This window comes from Silurus meridionalis, chromosome 24 (assembly GCF_014805685.1).
Source record: "Silurus meridionalis isolate SWU-2019-XX chromosome 24, ASM1480568v1, whole genome shotgun sequence".
NCBI classification, from domain to species: Eukaryota; Metazoa; Chordata; class Actinopteri; order Siluriformes; family Siluridae; genus Silurus; species Silurus meridionalis.
This window is the reverse complement of record NC_060907.1, coordinates 15,022,545-15,044,016: the sequence shown is the minus strand read 5'-3', so window position 1 is coordinate 15,044,016 and position 21,472 is coordinate 15,022,545. Positions and strand designations below refer to the sequence as shown.

The window sequence follows — 21,472 nt, the reverse complement described above, 5'->3', positions numbered from 1 at the left end:
ACTACTATTTATACTTAATGAACTATGAGCTTTTATCGTAAAATCGTTTTTCAATAAAAAAATGCTGAAACAACTGACTGTCAGCGAACCCTCGAAATAACATAAGTCAGAAGTCAGTCCAAAGATCTGCTAACCAGTAGCAGGCCATCAGGGCCAGCAGAGAAGGCCTTGCTACCTTCCCTGATCAGAATCACCTACTCAGATTTTAATATACAGTATTTTCATCCATGTATATTTAATACATTTCTCCCAATAGTCCATTTCCTCTGTTTCATAGCTTTTTTCTCCAGTGCTGTGTGTAATTTTAATTTGGGGTTAGTCCATTCAGATTTCAGACATTACATCATGTATTGCCTCAAGGCCAGCAGAAATGAACTGTGCAGGCTTTTAGTAGAATCAAATACATATTGCTAGAAGCTTTTGCTTTTCAGACTGTGATTTGTCCACTCACGCATTTTCACCTAATTTGATTGGATGGTCAGATAGCGCACTAGTCAGACTTGCAAGCCGCATCTGTAGCAAACTGCCAAGCTCAAATATATTTGTGTGGATTTAATAGCTGTTTTTTCATTTCACAATGGCTGACAGAGGAGAAGAAATTGATTTGGTAGCACTTTGAACGGACTTTTCAAGAAAAGCTGGAGGCCGTGACGAAAAGTCGGCGAAAACATGCATTTTTCTTTCCTGTCGGATTTGCACAAAAACACACAATTTGCCTTTATTTCAAATCCCCAAGAAAATCGCTATGCAGGGAAGAAAATGCACAAAAAACCCACAGAAAACCGGTGGTCTTTTCATCAGGTTAATATCAACGCTTCCAATAGAGATGATGTATGCGGGTGATGCAGTTGTGGCTGCAGTGAAAGGAGACTTGTGTTCATTGTGTTCACAGGTGTGTCAGAGAGGCATGTAAGGGTGGTGCAGGACATGTTTGAGGACAGTTTGACAGCAGTGAAGTGTGCAGTATTATTGACAGACTGGTTCAAGGTGGAGGTTGGACTGCAGCAAGGATCGATTTTGAGCCCTTTCCTGTTGGCAGTGGTGATGGAAAGGTTGATGGACGAGGTCAGACAGGAGTTTCCGTGGACTTTGTATGTATGTGGGTGATGCAGTTACGGCTGCAGTGAAAGGGGACTTGTGTTCATTGGGTTTCTTGCTTCAGTGATACCATTCATTCTCACTGTATGAGATTACTGTCTGTGATGCAGCGCTCTGTTATACTGCAATTCTTTATAATATTGATGGTTTCTGCAGATAATGATGTGCCATAATGATGTTATTGAGAGGTGGATTGATTCAGATAGGACACCACTGAAAGCCGAGGTGTGAAATACACGGCCCTAAAATATCGATGTAGATTTTGACACACTGTAAATAATGATAGATTCAAGGCTCATATATGTTTGTCAGCAAAAAAGTCAGAGTGCATCCATTAATAATCATCATTTCGTTTAATGTTTCATGAGCTAATATATTTATTTACATATTTCCATATATTTATATCTGTAAACTGTCATTTCTACTACTTACAGCGCATTGTGGAACATGACAACATGACAAGCTCCTTCATCCCAAAAGTTTGAACCTTGGTATATGGTCCAGTCTTTCCAAAAATAAAACTTATCGGACATTCATTAAAAAAAAGTACACATTGCCACGTCTAACAGTGGCCACGTTACGGAATAATAAACAGGACAGAGCTGTAATGTGTTTGCTGTTTCCTTGACATTGCTCTAATTTTGACTTCAGCCCAGAAAGCTGTTGACCTTTATAACAGTCAATAAGAATGTGCAAACGTGTACACATGCAAAAAAAAAACAACAAAAAAAAAACTGTTGAGATTTCAAAGGCTGGTGCAACTCGATAAACTGGTAGGTGCGTCGCCACTGGAGTTTATTTGGTACATTTTTTTGACATCAGGTGTCGTCAAGGCACAATTAGGCATTTCTTTATACAAGCAGAACAGCTTGCAAATCTACAGAAATAAATAGAGTTTAAACACAGTTTATGCAATAAAGAGCGTAAGCTCCGAGTCGCAACTATAAAAACAAAAATTCAAGTCTCGTTTCATCGTTGTGCGATCTTTTGAATTCATGTCTACGTACGCTTCATGAATGAAGCTTTAAAATATCTATATGCACTGGTCATGATTAGAAAGTGAGACGTGACCGTCCGTCCCTTAGTCCCAGAAGGGCTTGAAATACACAAAAATGGTTCGGTTTTGCCGAAAAGGTGCCCACAACCCTTATAGTACCACAATCTGCCATGTGAGAAGTTAAAAGAGAGAGTCTCGTCATGCTGAGTGGCTCAGGTGGACGTTTTCTTCTCAACCCGTGGGATGCATTTGAGAGTCGCAGCTCTCCACAGAACGGGTGCTAACAGCAGACTTAGCGTAGTGACGCTCAGTACGAGAAGATACACCTGAAGAAGAAGAACAAGGAAAAGATGGTTCCATTACCATAACATTTGTGAACTTTTGATTTAACGTGTTTTACATTTAAAGCATTTAGCTGACACCTTTATCCAGAATGCTTTAAAGTCTCTATTAATGAATACATCAACATTGGTTCAATAGTTTAAATGAGTTTATTAGAGGGACAGCGCATGTAGGACGTTTTGGAGACAAAGTGAGAGAGGCGAGATTGAGATGGTGAAGGAAGACATGCAGGTGGTTGGTTTGAAAGAGGCAGATGTAGAGGACTTACTTTTTCCTCAGGTACATGGTAGGCCTGAGTTTTTTGTATTTTACTCAATTGGAAAATGGAACAAAAGTATTTTTGACTTTTACTGAAGTAATATTTAAGACAGGGGGGATTCCTACTTTTGCTTAAGTACATGAATGTTATACTTCATCCACCACAGAAAATTGGAAATCAGTTGACCAAATTTAAAAAATTGTGTATCATGGGACAAAGTAACTATCATGAAATTGTTGAAGTTGCAAATATATAACATTTAAATGTTATTTTTGGTGGTTTACCTCTCGTGAGATGATGCCAGCCCGGCGAGCTCGGCTGCCTAGGACAAATGAGAACTCGCTGACTTGTGCCAGGCCAGCTGATACAATCCAGCGGATGTGTCGGTATCCCAGGGGAAGGATTGCAGTCAGGACCAGCACTGCCATGACAAACTTAACAGGACAATGTGGAATGAGAGAAGAAAAAATCTGAAAGTCTGACTTTTATCTTCTGACATTTTAGAAGGAAAAAAGTAAAGTAAAAAGCACAAAGCCATCATAAGTGTTGCATAAAAGCGGTCTTACCTTCATGATCACCACTGACAGGGTCAAAACCAGCAGGATGGTTAATTCATATAGAACAAATGTTGGGAACACATGCAGCCCTGTAAAAAAAAAACCAAAAAAAAACCCAAAACAATATAGGAACATTCTCTTAAGGGAAAATTTTACCCCCAATTGTAAAGTCTTCAGAACTTCAGACAGATTCTCAGTAACAACCTTTGGTCTTAGTGAAGAAACTCAAATGGTACATACTGTATTTATACAAACATTAACAAACATTAATAGAAATGAACTTTTTTCAATCAAATAAAAAGAAGAACATCACGTAGAAGATAAAATATGAACCCACTCACCGATAGACGCAAAGAAGATAATTGCAAGGAAGTCTCTGATTGGCTCGATACAGCTCATGATCTCATTGGTGACCATGTGACCCTGCGAGGAGAGCAAAGCCCCGGCCAGGAAACAGCCGAGTTCCATAGAAACCTCCAGGAAATCTGTTACCTAAAAAGTTTTTGTTTGTTACATCTTCATAGGTCAAGCTCCCTGAGGTAAAGTACCTATCTACAGCGATGCCTTAAATATGATGTTGGCACACAGAATTAGTAAAGTGCTGATTTAGGATTGCACATGAACACTGTGTATCAAATATGATGATATGTTGTGATGATCTCTCACGAACAATGCATGTCTCTCTATTGCAAATGGTCATATCAAATCTGTCAGGCAGCCTAATTAACATCAATGCAGCCATTTTTGAGACTAATAAAAAACACTCACAGTTAGCATTAGGAATACAAAGGCTGCAGTTCCCAGCACAAGGATCTCTTTGTTCCCTTTACTCTCAGTGTGGAGTTTTCTGTAGAATGGACCAATCAGATGAGACCTGAGGAGCCAGCAGATCAGCAACACCACGGCGAAAGAGACGACCACCTGAGCCAAGAGCACCAGTACACGCAATCCTCCAATCAGAGCACTGCAAAAGAGCAGGGGCAACCAATCAAACTTTTCGAAAGTTATTAAATAAAATAGCTACATATTGGGAGCGACGCTGAATAGTCAAAGAATCGATGCGTCAAAAGGAGGAGCCTAAAATGAAGATCATACCATTTTAATTATATGGGGGTGCTCAATTTCTGCTTTCACATAGAACTACTAGTTTTCTCCCTATAAGTTAACATACAATTTATTATGAAAATGCTGTAAATAAATATGTGAAGAGAAAGAATCTTTTAATAAATATTTTTAATGTGTGAATAAATCCATCCATCTCTGGGACATATTTAAAAGTTTCACTTTCTATGATCCGTGAGCAACACAGGAGCATCTTGGTGGCAGAGATTTAAATATCTAACAATGTCTGGGAGATTCTGTAAAGGTAAATCCTGTTCTAATTTAATTCTGCATATGAATTGTTTTTCAGTGCATTGATGTTGCGTTGTACTTAGAGCTATTTTGATAGATCGATAGATAGATAGATAGATAGATAGATAGATAGATAGATAGATAGATAGATAGATAGATAAATAGATCGATCGATCGATCGATCGATAGATCGGACCTCCTACCTGGGCAAATTAGTGTCAATTGGGTTAGTGCATGTTCACAGGTAAACAGGTATGCAAATGTCTCATGATGGGTAGTGGCAAAGACCTTTCTCAAGACCTTTGCAACAAGATGGGAGTGCTACATAACAACCACAGTGGTTAGCGATAAGTTTTACAACTCCTGGATGCTCCCTAGCAGTATTGGGGTCATTCCCCGCAAATGGAAGGAACACAACCACCACAACCTCCATGCACGCCCACCCCAGAGGTCTTTATTATTGAAGAGAAGGCATGTTGAAGTTCCAAAACTTGTGTAGCAAACTTCAAACAAGCTTTTTTTTGGCTCTTGGGCTACTCTTCTGACTAACCTCTGACTCCCTGATCAAAAATCTTCTAAAGAGATGGTGTACATGGCAAGCTGATGATGGAGTAAAGTTCCTTTCACATGCCGATAATGGCTCCAATGTTGCTTACAGGAACATTTGTGAAATCTGTTGCTAATCAGTGGCGTTTTAATTTAAAGCAGCCATCTTAATGCAAAGGTCTTGAGTAAGCTCTTTGCCTCTATTCATCATTAAATGTTTGAATGCTTGGTAGGTAAGTGAGAACATTAAAACCCTAATTTCTGTGGTGCATTATCCTGTTGAAAGAGCCCACTGCCATTAGGGAATACCATTGTCACCAAGGGGTGTATTTGGTCTGCAACAACGTTCAAGTAAGTATGTGTCAATCTAACAATTTCCTGGCAAAATATTGCCCACGCTGTCTCTGCCTACTTGCTTTCTTCCCATAGTGCATCCTGCTGCAATCTCTTCCCGGGTAAAGCAACACACATGCATCAGGCCATTCTCACGTCAAAGAAAAAGATAGCAAGCAGTGATCCACTGTGATCTTCTGAAATCATTCTATCAGAGCCAGTATTAGCTTTTCATTCATTTGTGCCATATCTCGCTAAAGCTCTTCTCTGGGATTGGACTAGATGAACTAACCTTTGATCCCCACATGAATCTATGAGCATTGGGTTCACAGGTTGTCCTTTCTTGGACTACTTCTAATTCTAAGTCTCAAAGCAGCTTTACATTGATAAAAAGGGTATAAAGTTGTATAAAAGAATGTATACATTTGTTTCTTATAATTGTAAGTTTGTCCCCAATGAGTGAGCCAGTGGTGACTGTGGCAAGGAAAAACCCCCTGAGATGGTATGAGGAAGAAACCTTGAGAGGAACCAGACTCAAAAAAGAACCCGTCCTCATCTTGGTTCCACTGAAGGTCTATTCATTACAGATCATCACTGCTGTTGAACTGTTCAGTGATGGGTGCGTAAATGCAAAACTGTTCATGCAAACCTGTGATTCTGAGGCATGGTAGTGGACTTCCAAATCCATCCTCATAGTTCTTGACATACTGAAAACTGTTTATCCCTGGAAAACTAAGGTGCCTCATACATCCCACCCTTTGACAGAGGCCAGTGAAACAGAATAATCAGTGTTATTTACATCAGTGATTTTGTTAATGTTGAGGTAATATTAAGGCTGATCAGTGCATGTTCATGGCAGTAACTGCAGGTATGGGTGTGGTATAGTAAAAGTCTGAAGTGGGAGTGTGAGGAAATGAGCAAATGAACAAGGTCACCTTATTTAACACAATGTACTTTCAATGAAATTTTCACTAAGTTCAAATACATGTATAATTCATCTGTAGCATATGTAATAGTGGTGTAAAATATTTGAGTAAATGTACTTTGTTACTGTACTTAAGAAATTCTTTGGCTACTTTGTTACTAGTTTTACTGATTATTACAAATATTTACATTAAAAATGCATTAGATGTAACACAGCCATTAGGGTTAGCCAGTGCACTCTTAGTGCCGGTGCTCAGTGCTCAGATAAAGTGGCAGGGTTGTGTTAGGAAGGGCATCCCGTGTAAAACGTGCCAAATCTAATATGCAGATCACAAACCAGAATTTCATACCGGATCAGTCGAGGCCTGGGTTACCAACGACCGTTAGCCTACAGGGTACCGGTGGAAATTGGGCTAATGTTGGCCGAAGGAGGAGAAGGAAAGAAGGAATGAGAGGTAAGTACACTTCAAGGCTCTTCTCTGTTCTGGCACCGAGGTGGTGGAATGAACTTCCCCTAGATGTCCGTACAGCAGAGTCCCTGGTTATCTTCAAGCGATGACTGAAGACCTACCTCTTCCTTAAATACCTAAATTAGCACTTTCCAAGTTTGTAGAATTCGAGTTATATTTATATTAGGTTTGTAATCTTGTGTACCAGTGTAGATTTATTCATTACTAGAGATTTAAAGCACTTTTGTACGTCGCTCTGGATAAGGGCGTCTGATAAATGCCGCAAATGTAAATGTAAATGTAAGACGTCTACAGAGACAGCAGGAAAAGGAGAAGTGTAGGAGAGTGGAGTTTGGGTGGGCACTTTAAATGTTAGTACTATGACTGGTAAAGAGAGAGAGATAGCTGATATGATGGAGTGGAGAAAGGTAGATATGTTGTGTGTTCAGGAGACCAAGTAGAAAGAGAGTAAGGCCAGGAACACTGGAGGTGGGTTTAATCTGTTCTATGATGGTGTGGATGGAAAGAGAAATGGTGTAGGGGTGATTCTGAAGGAAGAGTACAGTAAGAGTGTAGTGGAGGTGAAAAGAGTTTCTGATAGGGTGATGAACGTGAAACTGGAAGTTGACGGGGTACTGATAAATGTCATCAGTGCTTATGCTCCATAAGCGGGTTGTGAGATGGAGGAGAAGGAAAAATTCTGGAGCGAGTTAGATGAAGTGGTAGAAGGTGTACCTAGGAAAGAACGATGAGGGTTGGGGCAGATTTCAATTGGCATGATAAAGTATCAGAGAAGTTGGTAAGTGTGGTGCAGGACATGTTTGAGGACATTGTGAAAGCAGTGAAGTGTGCAGTAGAAACGACAGACTGGTTCAGGGTGGAGGTTGGATTGCATCAAGGACCGGCTCTAAGCCCTTTCCTGTTTGCTCCCCAATGGGAGCAGCCGAAGGAAGAAGAAAAAAGATGCTTAGGTGTACATTTTACTTCACTATATTCTACCTGACCATTACTTTTTGCACCTCTGTTGAAGATGTGATTAAGGCTCAACACTCCCCTACCTGTATCTACTGCATGTGAGAGACTTTTTTTAACCGCTGGCCTCATTTTCAGTCCGAAAAGAGCTCAAATAAATTACAAAAACATTTTTTGAAGTTAAAGTAAAAACATTGTCCCTCTCTGAGACTCAAAGGTGCATCAACTCACAGTCAGCTCTGAATATTTGGTTTCATTTGATCTCAAATTATATACTTTCATTTTATTTGTCCATTGAATACTAATAGTTTTTCAACTTTGTGACATAATACTGTCATTTTATTTGTTGAAGATTGTTTTTGAAAGACTGCTTTACTAATTTGTCTTTTTTTTTTACTTTTATTAAATAAAATGTCTTAAATCAATGTTTTTGGCTTTTCACTAACGTAGTGCATCGTTTAACCTACATTCAATAAGAGTCTAATACTAAAGTAGTGTTCAAATCAGAATTGGTAACTAAGGTTTTTGCAGTTTTGCAGTAAGGTATCTATGCTTTTCTTTAACTATGATTTTCAGGTACTCTTTACACTTCTAATATGTAATTACCATGGCCACAATATTGAGGAAACCCTCGGAAAGTCAATGGGAAGTTAAACCAGTTAAATTTCTCTAGAATAGTCTTCTGATCCGAGTATTATACAGACACTGTGTCCAATCACAACTGCATGCATGATCGATGTTAATTTTTACCTGTCCATCCCACCACTTCCTGCCTGGATAAGCGTTGGCATGATGGCGATAAAAAGGCTCAACTGAACATCCTGCATCACCAGCATACCCAGCAAAACACTGCTATAGTCCAGTTCACCTACACACACATCCACATCGGCCATTGAAACACAAACCGAAACCTTCATTAAATCTCCGTCTGTTCCTCACACACAATCCTGTACCTTCCTTATCCCCTCTGGACCCTCCAGAAAGGAATCGTGATATGAGCGGTGTGCTGGACAGAGACAAACAGCTGGAAACGAACACCGTCTGAATCGGGTGGAGCCTGAACACCTTTCCCCAAAGAAGCCCTGCTCCCACCATCAGGAGGCTCAGGTAGCTGGAGCCTTGAACAGAGATCTTCCAGACCTGCAAACATAAAGAAATAAATTAGCATACAATACAATACTAAATACATATTTATATTTATAATGCATTAAAAAAAATAAATTCAATACCATTTGATAAAACCCATGTCCACCCTGACATTCTATCAGGCCCAAATATCTTATTCACAATGTTTTACTCAATAATATGTCAATAAAAAAAAATTTCCAGCCATTACTGAGATAAGCAATTTTTTGCGTAATAAGAAGAGCATATACAGTGATTTAATACATATTGGATCCTATAATTCATTAAATGCCTTTCACATGCAATATGTGATATTTTGCTTATCATCATCCTTACAGTTAATACATGTTTTGTTTGCCCAGAAGAGAAGAACTTCACTGATATACACTCCTTTATGATGAATACTTAAAATTCCTGTGTATTCTCAAGTTCGTACAGTTTGTGAACAACATTCTTCAGTACACTAGTTAACACTCGCTTCAATCTGTAAAATATGATTCCATTAAAAGTGGTCCCTTTAAACTTTCAACATTTTCTTAAGTATCCGAAGTACCTAAATAAGTAAATAAAAATACTTTAGTAAAGTACAGATACATGAAAAAGCTACTTATGTACAGTAATAAATTGCATTTATTTACATTTCTGTCCACCACTGAAAATGTAATGTAACACAGTGTATCAGTCCAGGTTTGGAAGCTTTTTCCCCATCCTAACTATTTTTTCTGAAGTGAATTTTGCGAACTAAAAAAGAAGATGTCAAATTTTAAATCAAATGAGATGAATACAGATGTGCGGATTTTACAGGAATTGTTTTTAAATGTGTTATTCATAATATAAACCTTGTAATATCCAACAATTCATGTCTCGTTTTTGCCTCCACACATTTTCAGCCTCACACTTTATCCAGGAGGAATCTCACATCAACCTTTTTATAGCTCCAGATGTTTTCATTACCGAGGTTTTATATCCAACATATTCCTCCAATTGGGTCGAGTGCTGCTATTGGTGCATTCCAGTTTTTTTAGTCTGCTTTTTAGTTTTTACCTTGTGTAATCGCTCCGGCGAAAACTCAAGACCGACGACAAAGAGTGTGAAGAACACACCCAACTCCCCCAGCGTCTCAACTTGTACCATGGACTAGAGATACAGAGATACACTGTGATTAGGGATCACACTGTACATACAATAAGTTTAGTGTTTAGATACTTTAATAGAACACTTTTCCCAAACATAGAATAAATTACAGCCAGTTTAAACAGGCATATTGTAAAAACATTTGATAGTAACTTGCTTTGATGCTGTTAATGCCTGAGGGACCAAGCAGAATCCCACAAACTATGTAGCCAAACATAGGGGGCAGTCCGAGCAGTGTGCACAGCCAGCCGCAGGGCAGAGAGAGCATCACCACCGACACCAGGTCCTATAGGAGTAACCAAAGTGCAACAATTACTCAAAAATCTCCAAAAGAATAATAGAATATAATTTAATATTTGTGTATTTATTTACTAATTCGGCAAATTTAAACAGCACTTAGATACAATATAATATTATGTGATGTAGCTGAGCTTGTGTTTATAACATATACCACTAGCCCATTCCTATAATTAAGACCATTTTATTTACAGAGTATATTGGAGGTGTAACAGTACACAAAATTCAGGGTTCAGTACGTACCTCAGTTTTTAAGTGACAGTTTCAATTAGTACAATTTTGTTAAGTTAGGGGGAAGAAATGCAAAATTGTCGTTTTTTTATTAAAACAGTTTATAATCATTAATATTTATGAACAGCTACAGTTTAAATTTTTTTCAAACAGTTTAAAAATAAAATGCCCGCTTGGTTAAATAATTGAAATAATATTTTATAAAAATAAAATTTTGAAAAAAAATTTGACAAATTCAATTGATTAAATTACAATTAACTTAATGAGAACATTTTATGAAATCATTTACATTGGTTCAATTTGGGTAATACAGATGTTCTAATTGTATGTGCGTGTATGTTTTTTTTTTTTTACATGTAATATTTAATTTTTTAAAGATATAATCTACTTAACTGTTCTATTTATTTAAACAGACTTTAACATGTTTTCATTCCTTCCATCCTTCATTTATTCACTCCCTAGGTATGTGGAATTCTTGAAGCGGGACATAAAATTGCTAAACAAATCCTATTTGTGGTACGGAGCGAGTAGCCACAGTGACACTGCGCTAACTCTAGTTTCTTTTTTATACCCCTGGAATTGTTTTGTATGTTTTCAAGTTTAATAATAATTTTTTAAAATCCACTTAAATTGAGAGGCAGAGATTAAACACACTTGTGGCCCGCTGAATACGAACAACAACAACAAAAAAAATATATATATGTCTGGTTGTTAGTAGACAGTAGTTTTTTATTTTTTATTTAATTTTTTTAAGACATTCAAAAATATTATTCTGCCTAAGCTTCTTTAATGGCTCTGTTTGAATTTCCTGTTTTTCTCAGATTTCTTTTCTAGCATTTTTTTTTTCCAGGTCTTTATGTTAAAATGATGCAGTTTTCACATGCATAACCATAACCATAACCATAACCAGGGCTTAAACCTAGCTTCGAACTATTTAAACAATGACAAATCTGAGCAACAAGAAATAATTTCCATTTCAATATTTTTGATCACTTAAAAAAAAACAAAATGCACCATGTTCTAATGGGTTAAACACATTCTAACACATCCAGATTCAAATAGCAGGAAAATTAAACATGAAATTCTTATCTATCATCTCTTATACCTCTTAAACTACGAATATACGGCAAAAACAAAATAGGTTCATTTTGTCATTAAATACCACATTTTTACAATGTATTAACTTCTTTTTATAAAAACAATTATATATGGGAATTCGAGAATAAATATATTAATGCCATTTGAATTACTGTTAATAATTTTGCCAGTGGTGCTGCTACAGAAAATGAATCAACACCTTCTGACAATTCAGGAATTCAACAGTGCTCTGGAATAGTTAGTTCTCTATAGTTCTCAAATCAACTTTTCACTCAGATACAAACATATAATGCTATAATCACAAAGAGTTATCTTTATAGAGATCAATTTAAAGAGTTATTTATAGATCAGTAACTAAAAAAAGAAGAATTCTGCACACAGTCTGATGTATAAAAAAAAACATTGCAGTGCAAAAAAATGACTTTGCATATGGTGATGTATGGAAATTAATTGAGGCTTTTTAAACCACAAAGCAGCAAGATGCTACTTTACAAGAATTCTTAAATCTCAAAAAAACATATGAGCGATGAGACGCCCATCCTTAAGAGGGTCACACTTTTCATTCATTTGTATCACGTGATAACATGACCAAGTGAAAGCCGACATGTCACGGCATGACCTCTTCGGAAAATACAAGATGGAAGAGTTTTAGGTCGCACCATTCTCCTTTTATAGGACATAGCTTTAAAATAATAAAAGGAACAGAAGCTGTATTTTTGTAACATTAGGCACAAGATCATATCAGGTTGCTGCCCATATTCAAGTTTCAAGTTTTATTATATGTACAAAAGTCAGTGACAGTTTGTACAGTTAAATTCTTAAGTGAGGCTTCAGGCAAACTACAGCAATGTTAAATAGAAAACATTAAACAGAATTTGAAATAGAAACAAAAAAAGGAAAAAGGAGAGAAAAGTAACAATAAAGCATAAAGTTATAATTATTTATAAATCTGTGCAGTGGTGCCTGTATTATATATATATAAAAAAATAATTAGGAGTATTTACACATATGACATATTAGCATAAGGTAACCTTGTAAAAAAAAATATGGAAGATGGAGGATAACAAGGAGAATGTATATATTAGGTATACAAACAAATATGCAAAGGTACGTAGTGTGCAAGTAAGGTGCAATAGTACTGAGTGCAATGGTATTTAGAGTTCTGAGAATTCTGCAGTCCCAGTATGTTAAACAGATATGAACAAATATGTAAGAAATGTAACAGAGTCAGTGTTACGAAATGTCGCAACATGAAAAATTTCGAATGCTACACCTCAAGTCTAGCAATGCCCCTTTAACTGGGTTTACTCCTCCCTTTCAATCAGATAGAACAGGTGTCCCCAAAACAAACACCCACCCCCACATTAGGAACAGCGACTCTAAACAATGCCAGAGACATATTTTACAAATTAAATTTCAAATATATGTTTAACTCAAATCATATCTGTATTTGAAAATACAGGTTTGCTCTCAAACTAAAAATTTCCTTAGTTTATAATAGAGGTCAATGCACAGATAGTTTTTCCAGGCTTCCAGTCTGCTGTCATTACGAGAGCGGCCTCTAGAGGCGAATTACTAACGACATGTGCTGTTTGTTTTTACACCTAAAACTGTACACTGCACAGAGAAGCTTTATTATATATTATTATTTCTTATTTATTAATTATATAATTACATTTATTAATTATGAATATATTCATTTTTATTTCCTTTAGCCCATTTTCATAATTCAGTGCTGTTTTTTTTGTGTAATAAAGTTAAGTACTATTTTACATAGAGTGTTGTTTGTTTAATCTTTTTTTCTAGTATGCATTTAAAAAGATATCGGGTGATAAATCGGTTATATGCAAATACAATCCACCCAAGCTATCGGTATCAGTTAAATCCACTATAAATATATGCATAAGTAAGTAAATGTTTTCATTTCAATAGCAATGAATATAAAAAAATATCCATTATAATAATAATATCTCTCAAAAAGTAATGCTCATTTGTCTGTACGGTGCATAACAAAGAAATTAAATAATCTAGCATTGGGAGGCATAAAAAATAGATTTAAAATCACATTAAAATCTCCACAATAATACTATTTGTCATTCCAGCCCATGGCATTTTCTGTTAGACCGACCTAGCCACCATTAGCCCCCCGAGATAGACATTTGGTGATCATTGTTGTCTCTGAGCTTATGTATGTGGAAGAGGGCAGATATCATTTGCCTCTGAATGGTCAGTTTCCCTGTGACTTGGAATGAACCTGCTTTTTAAAATAAATGTCTCGGGAATAGCATACACTCTCCGTTTGATGTCTGGAAGATAACTAGTCAGTGGAAAGAGTTAGTATAGACTCTTTGAACAAACATCTAAGTGATGAGTTCAAGCACTAACCTTGATGAAGTGGTGGTCAGCACGTGGAATGGTGGAGTCTCTGGGTTTGGTCAGTACATACTGGTTGTTCTGTGAATCAATGAGCATACTCAGTCCCAGGTCACCTTCTGCTACCTGCCATGACACATTCTTCCTCTTGTTGTCCTCTTCATCATCCTCCACCCTCAGAACCGCCTCCACGTTGACGCCCTTCATCTGACAGGGAAGAAAAGAATGGGGTTGAATTTGTAAAAGCCAACAAAGGAAAATGTCCTTCATAAGACAAGAGAAAAGAGACTAATGAGTGACCTGCTTGTTGTTGTCAAAGACATGATCCTCGATCTCCTCTTCCAGGCGGTCAGCAGCTCTCCGGACATCCTCAAGGATCTCTTCCAGCATGGAGAGTGTCTTGTTCCGCTCCTGCGCCACCTTTAGGGCCTCTTGCTGGTGTTTCTCAGCTGCGATCAGCTCCACATACTCCTGTTCCTCCTATTAGGAACATAAGGATGATGGCTTCTTGTCTAAGTATGTTCTTTAGATCTACTAATATAGATGTTTTTTTTAAAGCTGCTTTATGACAGTTGCTGCAGAAATCAAATTTACTCCTGGAACATTTTACGAGGTGGTATTAAAAAGTTCTGAGACTAGCACTGTTTACAAAGCACTATATTTATCTACGTTTATAGACGATCACCTTTAAAATAGTCCCCTTGCACAGCAATACAGCGCTCCCAGTGTTCCTGCTACTTCAGGAATGCGACCTGTAAGTCTTCTTTTCGAAGCGTTGTCAAGCACCTTTTGTGATTCGCGCCGGATCTCCACAACGGTGTCGAAATGGTGTTTGAGCTGGATCTTTATCATCGGGGAGTCAAATCTGGCAAGTAGGGTGGGTGCGGAAGTTCTCCGATAATCATTTTCGGGGGTTGAGCTCGTTGAAGGCCTTCCTGGTCTCTCTTCATCTTCCAGTGATGTTCTTCCGCTCTTAAAGCGTGCGTGCCACTCAAAACACCTCGAACGACTCATTGCATCGCCCTATGCCCAGTTTCATGCAGAATTTCACATTTGCACTTTGTTCTAACTTGCAGTCCGTGATGAAATCGCAGACGTGGTAACACACGTGGTCGGAATAGCACTAATAAACAACATTTTGATACCACCTTGCATTTAGAGCTGGTGGTTCAGGTTCAAGTCAAGGCATAAAACACTGTTAACTAAAGCTAAATACGTTTGAGTTTTTTTGTCTTCCCCTCGACCCGTCCAACAAATACACAGACAGCAGTGTGTTATCAAAAAAGTGATGCTCTAGACACACTGTGTCCTGTCCTTCACTGATTAGAATAGACCTTCTCTAAGCAAAAATAGCTCCAGCACCTCAGGAAAACACCCTAGCATTTTGGTGTTGCCATGGAAACTGCACTGTATCAGTCCTCCCAATTACAATCACGTTCTTCTTATTTGTAAGGGGTTCTAACTAATATCCATATGTTATATTTATCAAAGGAATAAAGTAGCCTTTTCCGCATCTGATGCAAGGGTTACCTTCTGTTTCACTTCAGTAAACAGCCCCTCCTTTATCAAAACACATTTTAATAAATGCATTTAATGTAGCCGATTTTAGCCTTGTGCAGGCCCACAATCTTGTCCCTGACGTCCTTTGACAGTTCTTTGGTCTTTCCCATGGTGGTGGAGAGGTTTGAATGGAAGAGGTTGATTCTGAGGTTGAGTCTTTTATACACATAACGAGTTGATATAACTTTCTTAAAAGCGCAGGACTCATTTGGGGTACGGGATCAAATACTTATTTGACTCGATCAAATACAGATTAATTTATAACCTTTCGTATGGATTTTAAATAATATTCTGTCTCTCCCTGTACAAATAAACCTACCACAAAAATTCTAGACTGTTTATTAATTTTTTAAGGGAGCAGCAGGAAATCAAATTATTATTTCCCCCACTGTATGTGTATGTATATACACACATACAACATTTTAAACCAAGCAAATTTATATTTGGCATTTCTTTCCTCTAACTGTACCGAGATTTACCTGAATTAGGACTTTAAAACCAGGAATGAACCAAACCATGAATTTTGAGTACCACGTAAAATTAGACCAATGAAATTGCAGAACGGGTTCAGTTGAACCAATGAATTCCTTTATATTAAATCAGATGCACTCCCACTGAATCATAAATATGGATGAGGTTCCTCTGACGTTTGACGTGCCGCTCACTCAGACTGTCAACAGGAAATGTGAATCATTCGTCACCCTGAAAACAACCAGGCATGAAAAAACACACTTCACCTGTGTTCTGAGCTGCACGGCATCGGGAGAAAAGCTTCAGCGATGGTGGTTTTTAAACGCACGACGATGCCAAAAGAAAAACTCTCGAGAGAAATTGTTGTGAAAGGAAGGAGGAAGACAGTGAACAATGACTTTCTTGGTAGGCTACTGTTTGGATACAAGTCGTGTAACAGAGACTGTCTTTCATTAAAGCCTGTGTAAAGTTCATTAGTTTTAGTGTAGACACTACACTGCGGCTTATAGACAGGTGCGGCTTATTTATGTTTAAAATAAAAATCTTTGTAAAATTCAGTGCGGCTTATATTTGGGTGTGTTTAATAGCCCGAAAATGTTTGGTATTACTTATAATGTTTTTGTCTGCTGTTTACTTTAACAGACACTGTCTTTCGTTAAAGCCTGTGTAAAGTTCATAAGTTTCAGTGTAAACACCTGCGGCTTATAGACAGGTGCGGCGTATATATGTGTAAAAAATAAAAATCTTTGTCAAATTCAGTTATATTTCGGTGCGCTTAATAATCCAGAAATTACGGTATGTACTGTAACTTGTTAAATTCGTTAACAAATGACAGTATACTGCCCCATGCTTATCACCAAACTCCTGTGTAGGCTAGACCATGTCTCAACTTACGATATTTTCGTCAGGTTGCGATATGGGGTCATCGAAACGCATCTCCATTGTAAGTTGAAGACTATTTGTATTAGATTTCTAAACACACTACAAATTGCAGCTTTAATTCAAATCCAAAAAGCCTTAATATGGAAATACAAACACATCTACAAACTTTACAAAAAAAATGTCTTTAAAAAAAGAATTTCTTTAATGAATCCGAGTTTGTCTCACCTTAATGGCAGCCTCCCTGAGCGCCTCGAGCCTCTGGCGGCTGGTTTCCTTCATGTTCGCCACGTCACCGAAGTCACCTTTCAGCACACGCTGCAGGCCGAGCACGGCCTCAAACAGGGAACGCTCGCTCTCGTTCAGCTCCTTCTGGAACACCTCGAGCGTGTGCACCTGGAAGAGACGCTCAGCATCTGAGAGCGTCTGGTCACGCTCCGTCGCTGCCGCTGCTGCCTCCAGCTTCCGTACCGCCGCATTCTTTTGTCGCAGAAGGCTGGAGAGACGGCGGCAGTTCTCGGCCACCCAGCGGTGCCCGCTGGCAGACGGCACCCCTCTCCCCCGATGGAGCTGAACAGCATTTCGGGCCACACGCTCAGCCGGTTGCAGCGCCCCAACCAGACCCAGACACAGCAGCGCATACAGGGTCTGCATTCAGCTGATGGGTCACTTTAGCTAAACATAAAAAGAAAAAATAAGAGGAACTATAGGAACTGTATCACACGCTTTCATCAGTTCACTTGGTGTTTCGCTTTGGGGCAAATTATTTACAACAAAATATGTTAAATTAGCAGAGATAGTTCATCAAACTATACAGCCATCTTCCAGACTTCAAACATTGACCAAGCGGCAGAAGGTTACAATGTGCACTGTGGAAAGATGATCCTTCAAGTCAGCTCAACACCACAAGGCACAGTGTGTGTTTCTCTCTTCCTTCTGTGTTTTGCTCTGTTGTCTTCAAGTTGTCCTACTATAGGTGGAGCCCCCCTGTCAATAATAATAAAATGGTGGCTGGGGAAGGGACCAATCAAGAACAAGAACCCGACCAGAGGAGGTGGAACCTGGAGTTTAAAAGCAGCACTCTAAAGCCTTTTGTCTGAAGTTTGCTGGTCACCCTTCTTGGTGGTGCTGGTCCCCCATCTTGGTTGGTGTAGGAAAGCATTCCCCTTCAGTTTTATTTCCACACTCCAGCACTAGAGGGAGATTCACAGTTTACCATTCATGATAAGTTACCTCGGTGACATCAGAGTGCACCGCTCTCAACTGAGTGCTTAAAAGGCCAGAACACTGAGCAGCAGATGTCATTCGATTTCACACAAGCTATCGAACAGGAGCTGGCAGATAAAAACAAGAATCACACGACACACGATCAAATCCTAAACCCAGTAAAGTTTGAGTGTTCTGAATCCTGTACCGTGTTTTTACTGACACGCTGAGGCGAGTGCAATCTCCTAATCAACATACACTGGATAACCCTTATTACATTTAATCCTTTAAGCCGTATAGTGATCCTTCCTTACAATTGGTTCTTTGAGTCAGATAGTAAACTCCCTAACAGTTGGTGTTGGTTGGTGTTTGCCGGTTTTGGTCACCCTTCATGGTGTTGGTCGCCCTTCTTGGTGCTGGTTGGTGTTGGTCACCCTTCTTGGTGTTGGTTGCCCTTGCTGTTAGTTGCTGCTATTTGTTGTCGTTGCTGTTGGTTGCCATTGGTTGCCTGTGCTTGCCCTTGCTGTTGGCTGCCCCTGCTGTTGGTGGCCCGTGTTTGCCCTTGCCGTTGGCTGCCTCTGCTGTTGGTGGCCCGTGTTTGCCCTTGCCGTTGGCTGCCCCTGCTGTTGGTTTGCCCGTGCTTGCCCTTGCTGTTGGCTGCCCCTGCTGTTGGTTTGCCCGTGCTTGCCCTTGCTGTTGGCTGCCCCTGCTGTTGGTTTGCCCGTGCTTGCCCTTGCTGTTGGCTGCCCCTGCTGTTAGTTGCCCGTGCTTGCCCTTGCTGTTGGCTGCCCCTGCTGTTGGTGGCCCGTGCTTGCCCTTGCTGTTGGCTGCCCCTGCTGTTGGTGGCCCGTGCTTGACCTTGCTGTAGGTTGCCCTTGCTGTTAGTGGCCCGTGTTTGCCCTTGCTGTTGGCTGCCCCTGCTGTTTGTGGCCCGTGTTTGCCCTTGCTGTTGGCTTCCCCTGCTGTTGGCTGCCCCTGCTGTTGGTTGCCTGTGCATGCCCTTGCTGTTGGCTGCCCCTGCTGTTGGTGGCCCGTGTTTGCCCTTGCTGTTGGTTGCCCCTGCTGTTGGTGGCCCGTGCTTGCCCTGGCTGTTGATTGCCCCTGCTGTTGGTGGCCCGTGTTTGCCCTTGCTGTTGGTTGCCCCTGCTATTGGTGGCCCGTGCTTGCCCTGGCTGTTGATTGCCCCCGCTGTTGGTGGCGCGTTTGCCCTTGCTGTTGTTTCCATGCTGTTGGTTGCCCATGCAACAATTAAACCGTTATTATTGCTGCGCTCGCCCTAGGCCTAGCCGCCATTAGAACATAACTACTTTCATATCTTTACATGAAATATTTAGGTTAAGACAGGGTTTATTTCTGCCCTGAATTCACTCACTGATTTATCTGCTCCATCAAGAGGAAAAAATGTAGGTTATTTAAATAACCTGCAATTACACAGGTAGGTAAAATGAGCTCACATAGCGGGGCACAATGCTATTTAACTAATGCTATTTAACTAATTAATTTAAAATCCTGAAGTGTGACGAATCTGTATTTACATCACACCTGCCATAAAACAGATGTTAATTCCACTTCGATAGGGCGATCACCTGATGAGAAATATATACACTCAGTGGGTGTTTTATTATATAACGTGACTCTATAGGTAACTCTGTAGGTGTATTTGTTGGAATCTTTGCTGCTACGAATTATCTATCGACTGTTTGCTCTCAATCACATCATTTCATACAAAGAACCATGAATGAGGGGCGTTCCCGAGCACAGAGCTCCACCAGTTTGTTCACTCATTGCTGGGCCATGAAAAAACTGACCCAAGTGAAGACCTAATAGATGATCTTCATTTGGTATTATCCTGTATTAAATGAATTCTAGCCCAATCATATTTATCTGAGTAGATAATATCACAAGGGAACATAACAAACTGTACTGTAATCATCAGACTATTACATTTGTGTACACACACGCCTGTTTAAACATACACTTGTGAGACTGCGATTCTTTATACACGGCTTCCCTTTAGAGTCTGGTTACTCTCCAGGGTTCTTCGTTGTACTTTGTTGCTCATCAAAGATCAACATCTACATCCTTTTGTGACCATTTCTACTGTAGAAGTTGAACTAAAGTGAGTCTATATAGTAGATGTGGGGTAAAATAATATTACAGTAAAACTCAGAAGGCAAAATCTTTACCATCTCATCATTACATGGGATTCAGAAAGACACAAATGAGCTCTGTATTTAGTCTACATATTATTAGTGTGTTAATTGGAACCATACACGTGCGTCATGTATACCATCCACTGTCACCCGAGATGCCCTCCTGCTTACCTGGAAGGTGATCTGTCCCAAGCTTGTCAACACACACACACACACACACACACACACACACACACACACACTATACACTATAGTCATGTGTTTTGCTTAAACTGCCCATTTTAATTTCTAACATCTGATCTTTTGAATCTCCTGACCTTCTGTTCTCCTGATCGTCAGGTCTCCTGATTTCTTGGTCTCCTGATTTCTTCATTTTCTGATCTCCTGAGCTCTTGATTTTCTGATCTCCTTATTTCTTGAGCTCCCAATTTCCTGATCATCTGTTCTCCTGATTTCTTTAGCTCCTGATCGCATGGTTGTCTGGTCTCCTGATTTCTTGGTGCCCTGGTTTCCTGATCTTCTGAATTCTTGTTCTCCTGATTACCTGATCTCAAACACGGCTGATCAGATGACCAGGACATCCTCCAGTCATATGACCTACATCACCTCGAGATGAAAACATACAATAATAAAAAAGTAATGCTCTCCTACCTTGGAGATTTTTCAGGTCGCCTCAGTAGCCCAGTGCTCCTTAGTAAATGAAGGAAACAATCGGTCTCTTGTGATGCCTCCCCTCTCCAGCCACCAAATACTAAACTCCTCTCTGAACCGGAGCCTGAGCGCCGCGTTCACACCACACACCGGTTTGCGGCAGTCGTGGCGCATTCACGAGCTCCCTAGTTTTCACTGTTTCCTAGTAGGGGAAAAATCGTAGTTATAAATCGTTTATTGGGGCTCGGAAAAAAATATTGCATTCTAATCATTGTGATCCATTTATGTCCCGTCATCAGTTATTTTCAGCACCATTTCGACATAATTAAGAATTTATTCTTATTGTAAAGGAAAAAAATAATGCTAGAATCAGACGTTATAACTAGTTTGCAACATACAAAAAAAAACCCAAGTGTATATAAGAAATTGAAGGCAATTTAATAGTTATAACTGTGTAGTATATT

General features: G+C 39.3%; 1 protein-coding gene across 2 annotated transcripts; it reads right to left on the bottom strand.

Moving 5' to 3' along the window:
- Positions 1-1,432: 1,432 nt before the first annotated feature.
- Positions 1,433-21,164, bottom strand: tmco3 (transmembrane and coiled-coil domains 3). Of its 2 annotated transcripts, none has more exons than XM_046838390.1 (13): positions 21,009-21,164; positions 17,227-17,673; positions 14,389-14,568; positions 14,101-14,295; positions 10,247-10,375; positions 10,000-10,092; positions 8,784-8,970; positions 8,581-8,698; positions 4,022-4,217; positions 3,595-3,745; positions 3,263-3,342; positions 2,981-3,130; positions 1,433-2,421 (listed from the first exon to the last, which is right to left on the bottom strand). In XM_046838390.1, exons 2-13 carry the CDS (start codon positions 17,650-17,652, stop codon positions 2,308-2,310), a joined length of 2,019 nt encoding a protein of 672 aa, XP_046694346.1. In that variant the 5' UTR covers positions 17,653-17,673; positions 21,009-21,164; the 3' UTR covers positions 1,433-2,307. The 2 variants fall into 2 exon arrangements, with proteins under 2 accessions (XP_046694346.1, XP_046694347.1); XM_046838391.1 differs by lacking the exon at positions 21,009-21,164 and adding an exon at positions 20,675-20,932.
- Between the last annotated feature and the right edge of the window lie 308 nt (positions 21,165-21,472).

Coding starts and splice junctions, on each gene's coding strand:
- tmco3 (XM_046838390.1), bottom strand. CDS start 17,652: ATGCAGACCCTGTATGCGCTGCTGTGTCTGGGTCTGGTTGGGGCGCTG. Junction 3,343..3,594: donor TATCTTCTTTGCGTCTATCG/GTGAGTGGGTTC, acceptor TTTTTTTTACAG/GGCTGCATGTGTTCCCAACA. Junction 3,131..3,262: donor TGTCAGTGGTGATCATGAAG/GTAAGACCGCTT, acceptor TGTCCTGTTAAG/TTTGTCATGGCAGTGCTGGT.